Source organism: Myxocyprinus asiaticus, chromosome 16 (assembly GCF_019703515.2).
Source record: "Myxocyprinus asiaticus isolate MX2 ecotype Aquarium Trade chromosome 16, UBuf_Myxa_2, whole genome shotgun sequence".
Lineage (NCBI taxonomy): Eukaryota > Metazoa > Chordata > Actinopteri > Cypriniformes > Catostomidae > Myxocyprinus > Myxocyprinus asiaticus.
Window position 1 is genome coordinate 28,763,063 of NC_059359.1, and position 14,794 is coordinate 28,777,856.

The 14,794-nt window shown below is 43.1% G+C and overlaps 1 protein-coding gene across 1 annotated transcript in view; it reads right to left on the reverse strand.

The window, feature by feature from the left end:
* Nucleotides 1–4,263, reverse strand: part of LOC127454574 (ephrin type-B receptor 5-like) — a 92,770-nt gene extending 88,507 nt beyond the window's left edge. The window contains exon 1 of the mRNA XM_051721863.1: nt 4,149–4,263. Within this exon, the coding sequence (XP_051577823.1) occupies nt 4,149–4,212 (64 nt within the window). The 5' untranslated portion in view covers nt 4,213–4,263. The remainder of the gene's footprint in view (nt 1–4,148) is intronic.
* Nucleotides 4,264–14,794: the final 10,531 nt, after the last annotated feature.

The following is a 14,794-nucleotide window of genomic DNA, read 5'->3' on the forward strand; positions in this document are numbered from 1 at the left end:
GAGAAAAGAGATGCTCTGAACCGGGAGGAGCTTGCTCTTTTCCCAGTTGACCCGAAGCCCTAGTCGGCCGAGGTGTGAGAGCACCAGGTCCCAGTGTGCACACAACATGTCTCGAGAGTGAGCTAGGATTAGCCAGTCGTCGAGATTGTTGAGAATGCGAATGCCCGCCTCCCTTAACGGAGCAAGGGCAGCCTCTGCGATCTTCGTAAAGACACGAGGAGACAGGGACAGGCCGAAAGGGAGGACTTTGTACAGATACGCCTGACCCTCGAATGCAAACCACAGGAAGGGTCTGTGTCGAGGAAGGATCGAGACATGGAAGTACGCATCCTTCAGGTCTACCGCCGCGAACCAATCTTGATGCCGGACGCTTGCCAGAATGCGTTTTTGAGTCAGCATCTTGAACGGGAGTCTGTGTAAAGCCCGGTTCAGTACTCGCAGGTGCAAGATTGGCCACAACCCACCGCCTTTTTTCGGTATGATGAAGTAGGGGCTGTAAAACCCTTTCTTCATCTCGGCTGGAGGGACAGGTTCTATCGCATCCTTCCGTAGGAGGGTAGCGATCTCCGTGCGCAGAGTGCAGCATTTTCGCTCTTGACCAAGGTGAAGTGAATACCGCTGAACCTGGGCGGGCGCCTGGCGAACTGAATTGCGTAGCCGAGTTGGATGGTCCAGATCAGCCATCGCGACGGATTGGAAAGCGCGAGCCATGCGTCCAAGTTCCGCGCAAGGGGGACCAAGGGGACAATGTCATCGGATGTACCAGCAGGTGGGGACTCGCGGCGGGGCAAAGCGTGAGGTGCCACACCACGTCGTGGCCGTGCTGAGTTTAGGGACATCGAAGCACTTACCTGGCTCCTTGTGACCACCTCCGGAACAGCCTGGGATGGGGGAGGAAGAGGCCTGTCCTCGTAATCCATGGAGACTGCCACATCGGGGGCGGCTGTGTGCCACAGCTGGGCGCTCAGGGGCGGAAAGGCCACCGCTGGAGCGCCAATCCTGCAAGAAAAAACCCGTGGACGGTAGTTGTGGTGACGACCGTACACACCGGGTATGTGACCCAGGGAGGAAGGAAGCCGCTCTTTTGCTGAACTGTTGGGTACCGCAGCCACTTGGGCATGCGGCAAAATCAAACAAAAAGGCAACAAAAGATTTTCCACCCGGCCCTCCACCGGGGGATGGAGTGGTCTTTTTACCAGTTCCACGTGAGTGGTTCCCTTGTCCCTGGGTCACTCGTCTCAGGGGCACTTTGAGTAGCTCCGTGGGTTCTTAGTCGCCGGCTGTGAGACGGGTGGCGTCTGCTTCCTGCAGTGGGCTCCACGCCGGCGCAGTCACCGCAGGGGGACGCCCTTGGCGACGAGCAGACGGGGTGCAGAATCTTGAGCCGCACAAGGGCAGGATGTGCCGGATTACCTCCATCTGCTGCTTCACCACCGAGAACTGCTGGGCAAAGTCCTCGACGGTGTCGCCGAATAGGCCTGCCTGGGAAATGGGGGCAGCAAGAAACCGTGTCTTGTCGGCCTCACCCATCTCGACCAGGTTGAGCCAAAGGTGGCGCTCCTGGACCACTAGTGTGGCCATCGTCCGCCCTAGAGACCGTGCCGTGACCTTCGTCGCTCGGAGAGCGAGATCGGTCGCCAAGCGCAGTTCCTGCATCAAATCTGGGGCAGAACTACCCTCGTGCAGTTCTTTCAGCACCTTGGCTTGGTGGACCTGCACGAGAGCCATGGCGTGCAGGGCAGAGGCGGCTTGTCCAGCAGCGCTGTAGGCTTTAGCCTTTAGCAGGCATAGGTGCACCGCGAGTGCCTTATCCACCGGGGAATCGCCGTATAGCCCCTGGCCGCCCCGCCATCGAGGGTAGTGAGAGCGGGGGGAAGTGCGGAATCGGGGCTGGGCAGTAAAAGGTGCCTTCCACGACTTCGTCAGCTCCTCGTGCACTTCCGGGAAGAATGGCACTGGAGCGGGGGTGGCTGCTTTGAGTGGCGCCGCAAGCCCAGAAACCAATCATCAAGCCGCGAGGGTTCAGGGGAGAGCGGAGGGTTCCACTCTAACCTGACGCTCGCGGCCGCCTGGGAAAGCATGTCCGTCATTTTGGCATCAGCCTGTGACTGGGCAATCGTCCCCATAGGGGGAAGCCCAGCTGAGGCTTCTGCGTCCGACTGGACAAGCCCGCTCTCCGATGCTGCGCTCGAGAGCTTATCATCTTTGCGGGCTCCGAACAAGAAGCCAGACTCGCCATGAGACAAGCCGGCGAACTCATCCGGAAGCCCGATTGGGGCAGATGAGCGTGCTGGGGAATGGGAGGTCCGCGGGGGGATACCCAGCGGAAATGATCCCATTGGGGTCCCCAAATCGCCCCCAGTGCTAGCCGCGCTGGCCTCATACCTGCGACCTCAACGTTGCCATGGTCATGTTCTCGCAGTGAGAACATGAACCATCCACAAACGCTTCCTCCATGTGGGTCGCGCCCAGACATGAAAGACAGCGATCATGACCATCAGAAGTTGAGAGATAATGACCGCAACCAGGAATAACACACAATCAGAAAGGCATCTTTAAAAAGACGCATCTTTAAAAAGACGTTCCGTGTGTGCCGCTCTTTTAGAGAAATATATACTCTTTTAGAGGAGGAAAAGCTCTTTCAGAAAATATACTCCTTGTTTTTCTGCCGAAACGCCCAAGGGCGTTCTCTGCAGTGCACCAGTGCAGAGGAGGGAGAAGCCGCTGAAATGCGCCATCAGATCCAGCAGAGGTGAATGAACAGTAGTATTCAGCTCAATGAGCATGACCGTTCGGCTCCGAAGAGAAAATCTGAATGAGTGGTTGCATACCAGCTCCTTTTATACCCGTATGTCCGGGGGAGTGGCATGCAAATACCACTTGCCAATTTTCATTGGCCTTTTATCAAAGACCAGAGGTGTCTCGGGCTCCTAAGAGTGACCCCTAGTGTCACTACATCGACACAACGTCGAGTGAGTGACAGATAGGGAAAGTTTTTTCCCCCGTGCAAGCCTTCTAGACTGTATATATATATATATATATATATATATATATATATATATATATATATATATATATATATATAAAGTTGAGGCATTAAAAACAAGACAACCACACATACATAATCCCATACACAAACATTTCCACACACCCTACTGTTTACCATTCTTGCCCACAAATACAAGGCACAATGGCAGATTCAGATAAAGTTAGAATAAATAAATAACAGTGGCGCATACAAGCTTCTGCGAGACAACATTTTCCCAACAGAATGGCATTCAAATACCACATACACACAAAAATGAGTCACTAAGAGCATGCTCAGATTTTTCACAAGAGCTCAATATGAGATGCCAACTTCATCAACCCGTCTATTTAAACTGCTTATGTCTGTCTGCAACACATTGACTGAAAACACCATATAGTGAATAGAAAAATGACACATAATTGACAGAGAGAAAGAGCAAACACAGATGAAAGGCTACACAGAGGTACCACGAAGTGAGTGGGGTGTCTGTATTGTTGCTCGACTGAATGATCCGGAGGGGAGGAGGGCCATTATAACAATTTTAATATCAGAAAAGGGTGCAGAGAGTTGGGGGGGGGGGGTGTACTCCCTTGGGTCAGAGAGCGATAAAGGTTACACAACAAATTATTCACCTCTCCGCTGGCTCTGTTCTACACTCTTTTGTTAGGAGTGAATGCAGCTTGGCAGGGTCCATAGCGAGCTCTTCAATTCACAGTAACAACTCATAAGCACATGCACTCATTATACAGGATGAGGGTCTGTTAAGATATTCAGAATGACACAAATAAACACACACACATGCCAGCTATCACAAATTTGTGCAGATTTGTAAGAAGGTAAACTATCAGAAACACAAATAGACCTACAAACTCATTCTGAAGACTTGCAGCTATCACAAATTTGTGCAGATTTGTATGAAGGTAAACTATCAGAAACACAAACAGACCTACAAACTCATTCCGAAGACACGCACACATAGACTTGCATACATGCCAGATGGCAACACACTGTCAGACAGGACAGGAACGTAAGAGCCAGCAGATAAATTCCCCAAACACACATCCACACATACACAGACACAGGGGTCCGAGCGCACCGAGGAGCAAAGGAAGTTTCATACCTTCTTCTGCGGAACTGTGCTGGACCACAAGAGAGAGAAACAGAAAGATTCGCCACATTTCCATCAGAACAACACACAAGAGAAGTCCAGAGAGCAAGAACACGAGTGAGGGAGACAGGAGGAGAGAGAGAAAGAGAGAGCGAGAGAGAGAGAGAGAGAGAGAGAGAGAGAGAGAGAGAGAGAGAGAGAGAAAGGAGGAGGAGTCTGTCTGCTCTTTTCTATCTCAGATTAAAGGGGGAGAGGGAGCGGCGTGGTGGGGGGGGAATTTATGTATGATTATGATTATGACTGAGAAGTCACTGAGCAAAGAATGAGGAGAGAGAGACACTGTGTGTGTATGTGTGCGTGTGTGTGTGTGTGAGAGAGAGAGAGAGAGAGTGAGAGAGAGAGAGAGAGTTGGAGGTGCTAGAGGGACTAGTATACTGACTTAAGCCACTAAAATGTGATGAAAAGCAAAAAACAAGTTTGGCTAGTTTGAAGAAAAAGTGTCTAGACTCGCAGACTTATTCACAGTCCAAGTCGTACTCCAAATTAATTTGGTGAACACTCTGGATTGGCATTCCAAAAAGTTAAAGCAAGCCAGATTGGAAATATGCATCACTCAGTAAAGGAAGACTGGAAATATGCCTATGTGTTTTCCTTTCCTCTCTCCTTTCAACAGTTTTTTTCCTCCAGAAACATATTTTGATTTTTTGTTTGTCTTGGCCTAGGTTACATCTCATTTTCTGCATCCATCCACCTCTCTCTCTCTCTCTCTCTCTCTCTCTCTCTCTCTCTCTCTCTCTCTCTCTCTCTCTCTCTCTCTCTCTCTCTCTCTCTCTCTCTCTCTCTCTCTCTCTCTCTCTCTCTCCCTCTCAACCACAGCCACAGCCACAAAGTCTTTCGGGGATAGACAGCCCTAGAAGACTGCTATACTACTACAGACATGGTTTTGTGGTGAGTTTTACAGTTATCTCTTTAAAAACAATGCCCCCTGCTGGACACAAAGAGATGCCAACAGGTTCAGGTTCAGGTTTTATTATTTGTCACATACATATTACAATCATGTGATGTAATGTAGTGAAATGTTTTTCCTTAGTTCCTCGTCCCACAGTGCAACAACAAACAGAACCAACAACAAATTAAGGACATACACCCACATAATGATAAAAAAAAAAAATAGAATAAAATATATAGACTATAAAGAAATATAAGGTGAATAAATAAAATATGGTAGAAAATATGCAAAATATACAGAAATGTACAGAGTATACAGAACTATACAGTGTGCAAACTTTTTAGTTAATTAAAATTATAGTGCAAACTGTCTTGTGTCTGTGCGAAGCTGGAATATACAGAATCCTTCAAGTGTCCTTGTTCAGTAGTCAGATTGCCTAAGGATAAAAATTCCTCCTGAGTCTCTCTGTGTTGGTCCTCAGGATCCGGTAGCGCTTCCCTGATGGGAGCACTAATAAGAGTCTGTATCCGGGGTGGTGAAAGTCTTTGATAATTCTCCTGGCCCTTGTCCTGCATCGCTTGGTGTAGGTGTCTGTGATGCAGGGGAGAGAAGTCCTGATGGCCTTCTCTGCTGTCCTCACCACTCTGGACAGCGCCTTTCAATCTTAGGCTGTGGTGCCTCCGAACCAGGCGGTGATGCTCCCTGTGAGAAGACTCTCCACAGCCCCAGTGTAGAAATCCCTCATCACCCTATGGAAGACCTTGAACCTGGCCAGGTGGTAGAGACGTTGGCACGACCTTGTCACCGGGCTGTTTGTGTGTGTTGTCCAGGAGAGGTCTTCTGTGAGGTGGACCCCAAAGTATTTGAAACTGCTCACCCTCTCAACTGTGGCCCCGTTGATCATCAGGGGGCTGTAGTTCCTCACCTGCTTCCTCCCATAATCAATAACCATCTCCTTGGTCTTGGTGACATTCAGGGAGAGATTGTTATTGCAACACCATGTAGAGAGGACATCCACTTCCTCTAAGTAGGCCTTTTCGTCATTGTTAGTGATGAGGCCTACCACCACTGTGTCATCAGCAAACTTCACCAACTTGTTGGAGCTGTGTTTGGCTGAGCAGTCACTGGTGTAGAGGGAGTAAAGCAGGGGCTGAGGACACAGGCTTGGGGGGCTCCAGGGTCTGTGGTCATTAAGTCCTGTGATTTTGGGCTTCTTTGGGACAGGAATGATGATTGAGCGTTTGAAGCAGCATGGGACGTCACACTGCTCCAGTGATCTATTGAAGATCAATGTGAAGATGGGGGCCAGCTGGTTAGCACAGGATTTTAGACAAGTGGGTGAAACACCATCTGGGCCCTGTACTTTCTTTTACTTTTTTGTTCGGAAGACACGGCACACATCCTCTTAAGTGCAGGTTGAGTTGCAGGAGGGGTGAGGAGGGGGTTTCAGGAGGTGTTGATGTTTGTGTGAAGTGAAGGTCAAAACGGGTGTGGGGTGTGAGATTGGGCCTTTCAAATCTACAGTAGAACACATTCAAGTCGTCAGCTAGTTGTTGGTCCACTACAATGTTGGGGTAGGAGTCCTGTAGTTAGTAAGTTGTTTCAGGCCACTCCACATTGATGCAGGGTCATTAGATGAAAACTTGTTTTTCAGCTTATCAGAATAACTTCTTTTAGCCACTCTGATTTCCTTATTCAGTGTGTTCCTGGCCTGATTGTAGAAGACTTTATCCCCACCCCTGTAACCTCCTCTTTTGCCTGATGAAGCTGCCTGCTCTGCTGTAAACCACGTTTGTCATTGTATGTTAAATAAGTCCTAGTAGGAATGCACATACATTTGAAGTCAGAAGTTTACATACACTTAGGTTGAAGTCATTAAAACTCATTTTTTTAACCACTCCACAGATTTAATGTTAGCATACTATAGTTTTGGCAAGTCGTTTAGGACATCTACTTTGTGCATGACATGAGTAATTTTTCCAACAATTTTTTACAGACAGATTGTTTCACTTTTAATTGACTATATCACAATTCCAGTGGGTCAGAAGTTTACATACACTAAGTTAACTGTGCCTTCAAGCAGCTTGGAAAATTCCAGAAAATGATGTCAAGCCTTTAGACAATTAACTTCTGATAGGAGGTGTACTGAATTGGAGCTGTACCTGTGGATGTATTTTAAGGCCTACCTTCAAACTCAGTGCTTCTTTGCTTGACATCATGGGAAAATAAAAAGAAATCAGCCAAGATCTCAGAAAAAAAAAAATTGTGGACCTCCACAAATCTGCTTCATCCTTGGGAGCAATTTCCAAACACCTGAAGGTACCACGTTCATCTGTACAAACAATAGTACGCAAGTATAAAGCCCATGGGACCATGCAGCCATCATACTGCTCAGGAAGGAGACACATTCTGTCTTCCAGAGATTAATGTAGTTTGGTGTGAAAAGTGCAAATCAATCCCAGAAAAACAGCAAAGGACCTTGTGAAGATGCTGGAGGAAACAGGTAAACAAGTATTTAAATCCACAGTAAAACAAGTCTTATATCGACATAACCTGAAAGGCTGCTCAGCAATGAAGAAGCCACTGCTCCAAACCTGCCATAAAAAAGCCAGTCTACAGTTTGCAAGTGCATATGGGGACAAAGATCTTACTTTTTGGAGAAATGTCCTCTGGTCTGATGAAATAAATTGAACTCTTTGGCCATAATGACCAACGTTATGTTTGGAGGAAAAAGGGTGAGGCTTGCAAGCCGAAGATCACAGTCCCAACTGTGAAGCATGGGGGTAGCAGCAACATGTTGTGGGGGTGCTTTGCTGCAGGAGGGACTGGTGCACTTCACAAAATAGATAGTATCATGAGTAAGGAAAATGAAATGGATATATTGAAGCAAAATGTCAAGACATCAGCCAGGAAGTTAAAGCTCGGTCGCAAATGGGTCTTCCAAATGGACAATGACCCCAAGCATACCTGAAAGTTGATGCAAAATGGCTTAAGGACAACAAAGTCAAGGTATTGGAGCGGCCATCACAAAGCCCTGACCTCAGTCTGATAGAAAATTAGTGGGCAGAACTGAAAAAGCATGTATGAGCAAGGAGGCCTACAAACCTGACTCAGTTACACCAGTTCTGTCTGGAGGAATGGGCCGAAATTCCAGCAACTTATTATAAGAAGCTTGTGGAAGGCTACCCAAAACGTTTGACCCAAGTTAAACAATTTAAAAGCAATGCTACTAAATATTAACAAAGTGTATGTAAGCTTCTGACCCACTGGGAATGTAATGAAAGCTGAAATAATTCTCTCTACTATTATTCTGACATTTCACATTCTTAAAATAAAGTAGTGATCCTAACTGACCTAAGACAGGGAATTTATTAAATAAATTTGGCTAAGGTAAACTTCTGACTTCAACTGTATCCTCACAGAAACTGATATATGATGTCACAGTATCTGTGAGCTCATCCAGATTGGTGTCTGCCACCTCATATACACTCCAATCAGTGCAGTCAAAGCAGGCTTGTAGTTCCAGCTCTGCTTCATTGGTCCATCTCTTTACAGTCTTTCCTACTCGTTTTCCCTATTAAATCCGTGATTCGATCCGCTCTGAACAGCTGAAAGCCCAGCAGATGTAATGCGCTGTCCGGAATGGCTTCACTCAGTCAGGTTTCTGTGAAGCACAAGGCAGCAGAGGTTGAAAAGTCCTTGTTTGTACAGGTGAAGAGATGTAGTTTGTCCGTTTTATTAGGAAGAGAGCGGAGATTCGCTAGAAGAATTCTCTGAAGTGCTGTTCGAAAGACGTGCTCACCTGCGTCTCTTAAACAACACAGCTGCGCCTCCGACTAAAATGTCCATCAAAGTATCCGAATAGTCAAAAACCAAGAAAAGATTATCTGGTATGTGCTGCCGAATGTTCAGCAATTCGTCCCTAGTAAAACTGATTGGAAAAAGATTACTAAACACAGGACAAACAAACAAAAACAACAAAAGAATTGAAGAGCTCCACAGTGTGGCTGCCATCCGCGGCGCCATCTTGAACATTTTCTCCAGAAGAGACCAGACATGAGCTTTACTCAAACCCAAATAAAGAAATGCAAGCACACACACACACGCACACACATTGGTGCAAGTATCATTATGAGGACTCTCCATAGACATAATGATTTTTATACTAACCCTAAACCTAACCCTACCCCTAAACCTAACCCTCACAAAAAACTTTCTGCATTTTTACATTTTCAATAAAACATCATTTAGTATGTTTTTTAAGCTATTTGAATTATTGGGATACTAGAAATGTCCTCATAAACCACATTTATAGCATAATACCCTTGTAATTACCAGTTTGTAACCTTAAAAAAAAGTCCTCGTAAACCACTTAAACCTGCCCACACACACACACACACACACACACACACACACATAAACAACTGTGCCTACGGCTGCACAAGCAGTTAATAAAACAAAGGGTAAAAAAAGAGAAAGCAATAAGAAATATGTACCCAAAATAGACTTACAAAATATAGGCTATATAACTGAATGTATCTGTAGCTGTTAGTCAGCTACAGGTCCGGTTCCAAATCAAAATCACTGAGGGTGCTTCTGAAATAGTGGGAGTGCTCTGTATAAAGTGGAGATGTATCATAATTACACATTTTTAAATATATTTAATCATGTTTAAATGCTACTAAAACAACATAAAGAACAGTTTTTCATGTACAGAAAATGTATTGCTTGCATTGTGTGTTTGCAAAATGCAAGGATTTTTGTGTGTTTGCTGGGATTCAAGGAAATCTGCTTGCCAATTTACAGTATTAGTCTTACATATTCAGTTGAGCAGAGGTGTGCAATTGTTTTGGGTCAGGTGCCACATCAGCTGTTAAGTAGAACATGGAAGAGAGAAGATAAAATTCTGCATAGTTGTATCTTTTAAGCCCAGAAGTAGTAGTGCACTCATGCACTCAATGAATGATGCACCATTTTCTGAAGTGTATACAGACTGATGGGACCATTCTGCGATTGCTTGAAGATTTGCTGCTACTTTTCTATCATGTGTTAGTAAAACTGAATAAAGGCTGAATACAATTATTAATAGTTTATTTTACCATACTTCAGTGCAGTTAGTATTCAATCTACATCACGAGTCTGGTTTAATAGTAAAATAAAATATTCAGAAATTATAGATTCTAAAAGCTTATTTTAATGTTGGCCACAAAGTGGACCCGTTTACTTGTTTATTCTGAAAACATTATCAACCCGTTTACAAGCTCATGGGTCATGATGTGTGTTTCGTCAGTGGTTTGATTGGCGCCCCATTCAGCACACAACTGAATAAAACAGGCTGCATGACACTGATAAATTATTACTGCCAGAGAAACATTCACATACAGGTGTGAGGGATGTCAGAATTTTACAAATAGCACAAAGAACAAACATAATCCTCTCTCACTTGGTTTTGCTCGAGTGTCCCCTCCATGTGCGATTGTTACGAAGATCAATTGGGATTTTACTAAAGTTCATCACTGAAAAGGTTTGCTCGCAGACTTGGCACTAAACAGCAAACGCAGCCTCATGAATGGACACGGAGTGGCTACATCATACTTTTCTTTTAGCATAATATTGCACTATTGAGCGCTAAGTATTTTATTTAATTTTTTTCGAAGAGGAGAGAGAAAGCGCACACTCGCTTTGTTGTAGCAATTCGCAGTGTAGAAGTTAAAAGGTTCTAAATAAGCTATTTCAAAGTAGTAAATAAACATCAATGGCTGACATAAACAGTCATTAACTTGTGATTGCTCTTTTTTCTGCTCCTCTTCTTTGTGCGGCTTCCTGCCTTGTGCAGCTGATAATTTGGTTCTTTTTTTACTCATTTTGTCCACATATGATAAGGATCCGTTTATAATAAAATCGCGTAGCGCTAGTGCTCAATATATGGGTAGAGGGGCGCACAATTGTTACGAGAGGGCGCACTTTCGAAAAAAAAAAGAAAAAAAAAACCTCTGGTGCTCTCTATCATTTTGCACCTTAGGCAACCGCCTATGTCGCCTATACCACAGGCCGGCCCTGATTGTTATAACTTTCCTCAAGAAACTTAACATCTTTTCAAAGCAATGCAGAAAGTAAAATAACATATAACATATACATAAAAATATAATCCATAAATAAACACTTAATTAGGCCCTTTGTGTTTTTAGTAATCTCTATAAAGAACATATAAAATATCTGAAAGAAAATATGGCTGGTTGTTTCCTGATATCAAACATCATTCAAACAGAATTTTAGAAAGGGTTATGATGTGTATTTTAAAAACCCACTTGACATCGAGAGAAACCAGAACGAGTAACAGGTGTGAGCTGCGCTTTTTCTGTCACAGGAGCACAAATGAAGGGACTGGGATGACTTCAAGACTCGCACGCACTTCTGTGTTTCAGACTGTGTGCAACACTCGCACAAAACACAGCTGCATGTGTTTGGATGGGAGGCATGTGACGGACGCTCAAGCTAAATTTCATGCCGCAGAAGTGGATTCAGTGTAATTTTTTCTCACGTTCTATACAAGCTTTTCATCTAATGACACGTGCAGCTGTCAGTGAAAAACTGTGTTCATTATTTCAGTCTCACGTAAAGCCCTGACCACTGAGATATACACGCACATTGATATTTACATATATCGACATACACAATGTACAGACCTTGCAAATCTCTGTTTTCTGCTCTGTATCGCGTTTTCTAAAGCCAAACCAATTCCACACCACGGAGGATGCACTTTTCCCTTCATAATCTCCTCTCATCTTTTCATTCAAATTAATTTGAGGAACAAGCAGTCACTCTGCCTTCATCCATTTATCCGACAGAGTGTGTAATGCGTACGTGTTATGTGCTGTACACATTTCTTGTGTGGCAATTTTGCATAACTGCGATAAAGATGACAATCCAAAATGTATACCGGTTGGCAAATTTCTACCAGTATATCTTCCACCCCTAGTGTGTAACTTTTTCAGTGTTAAAATACTTTCTCCTATACCAGCTTAACAATGCAAAGACAACTATAAGTAAGCCAGCCATAGGTTCATTTTCTTGAAAACTGTAAACACTGTGCCTCAGTGGTGCTATGAAAATTCTTCAGTTTGTTTTGAGCAGCCTGTGCAGTTTGACACAGTAACATTAAACCTACCAATGGCGTGAGCTGGGGGTGGGACTATATGTAACTATCTAGAAGGCTGTTTGCAAACGTTTACACACTTCAGCTTTAAGGCTTTTGATATAATGCATTAATTTAGTGTGACTAATTATAACTAGGGATGTCCAGATATTGATACTGGTATCGGAATCGGGTCCGATACTGCGCTCAAGTACTTGTACTCGTAAAAAATTCTTCAGATACCAAAAACCGATACCATCTGACATACGAATGTCATTAAGTAAACATTCAGTGCACAAATTCATGTTATGTCCTAGTGAGATTTGTTTTTTACAGCAAAAGCTGCAATTTACTGATATAAATATATAGTTTGCATAAGCTGCACACTGCAAATGCGAGCACTTGTGAATGTGTGGAGACAGTGCGGTGGTGACGTCGGCTGCACATACAGTACCTTTTAAAGCTTCTCCTTGGATTATACAGGGAGCAGAGGAGATATCATGAGCACTGAGTGCTCTGTTTGTAGCAGATGACAGTGAACAGAGCACAAATGAACTTTGTAGTGCAAGGCATATACAGAGTACATATTTATTTATTTAAATAGCAGCCTTTTGTAGTTTAATAATCACTTTGAGTCACGTAGCTACCAGCTTTTCCGGAGTGGGAAGCTACCATCTTATGTGAGAGCTTTTTATTCATAACAACACAGAAACACTTTAAAACAAAAGCTCAATTTAAATAAAAAACGTATGATAGAAATGTAATATTCATAGTTATACTACTACTACTACTACTACTACTACTACTACTAATAATAATAATAAATCAATAGTAACTGTATTATATTTAAGCAATATCTTACATCCGTGATGCTCTGTTATGCAGCACTTTATTTGACAAAAATAACTCAGATTGTGCTGTGAGATTCTGAATAAAAGCACTTAAAAAAAAAAGCACTTATTTTTTGATAAAAAAATAATACAATATCACGTTGAAAATTAATTGTTATACAATTAATTAAAATGTCATTTAATTAAAGTTTTAATGAATATATTTATTTAAACACCGCATTTTTTATGATACATTTGAAATAAACTGTTGATTTGCAGTTCAGAAAAAAACACACACACAAAAAAAAACAGGTATTGGACTCTTTATCGGCAAGTACCAGAAAAATAAATAAATACAGTACTCCTACTCTGTCTCAAAAAAATGGTATCGGAACATTCCTAATTATAACGATTACACTATGTAACACAATTTTTGTTCCTGGGTAGTGTGTTATTTCCTAATTGCTTATGCCTCAAAAGTATAAAAAATGGCAATTATTCCCCACAAACTTTGCTTTTGTGACCAGGACAGTGATATTTTGAAATGTACCTATTTCCAATGAGAAAACAGGCGAATTTGTGTCTTTTCGTTCACATAAAGTCAGAAAAAACAACATATGAATCCAAAATCTTTCTTTATCTGTGGTCCAGCGAAGACACCGGCTTTGACCTTTGCCTCAGACAGCTTAGGGAAGAAGTCTTGAAGGTACTTGAAGGCTGCCGAATCTTTATCTAGAGCTCTGACAAATTGTTTCATAAGGCCCAATTTGTTGTGCCGTGGTGGCATCAGCACCTTCCTGGGGTCCACCAGTGGCTCCCACTTGACGTTGTTCCTCCCCACAGAGAACTCGGTCCGCTGTGGCCATCCCGCATGTGGTAGTGCGCCTTGGTGTCCCTGCTGTCCCAAAGGCAAAGATAGCAGGGAAACTTGGTAAAACAGCCTTGGAGACCCATCAGGAATGCCACCATTTTGAAGTCTCCTATGACCTCCCAGCCGTACTCATCATACTTCAAGGCGTCCAGCAAGGTCTTGTTGTAATCCTCTTTGAGGTGCACCGAGTGAGCCAGGGGAAGACACGGTACTTATTACCATTATGGACCAGCACGGCTTTGAATATTACTTTAGTATAAATACATGTTAATTTGGATTCATATGTTGTTTTTTCTGACTTTATGTGAATGAAAAGACACAAATTCGCCCGTTTTCTCATTGCAAATAGGTACATTTCTAAATATCACTGTCCTGGTCACAAAAGCAAAGTTTGTGGGGAATAATAGCCATTTTCTATACTTTTGAGGCATAAGCAATTAGGAAATAACACTTACTACCCAGAATAAATAAATAAATAAAAGTTGGTTACACAGTGTTATGATTGTGACATAAAATATATGATTGTGACAAAAACTATATGATTAATTATATTCAGTGCAGTTATTTATTAAAATAAAGCATTAAAAACCAGAGTGAGATGCACCAAAGGCGAACACAAAAAACGCATCCTAGCCCGAGTCTACAGATTGTTTAATAGCAAAATGGATTGTTGTGGACCTTATAGGAGAATGTTCAATGATATGGAAATAAACCAAACAATATATTGACTTCAAAAGCCACTTTTTGGTATTGTCTAATAATCAATGCTTTACTTGTTTGTCACAAAAAATGCAATGTCTATGAATTATCTGAGTTATTATATATATACAATAAATAAAATTATTTTGATTATTATATACTGAATTATCTTTA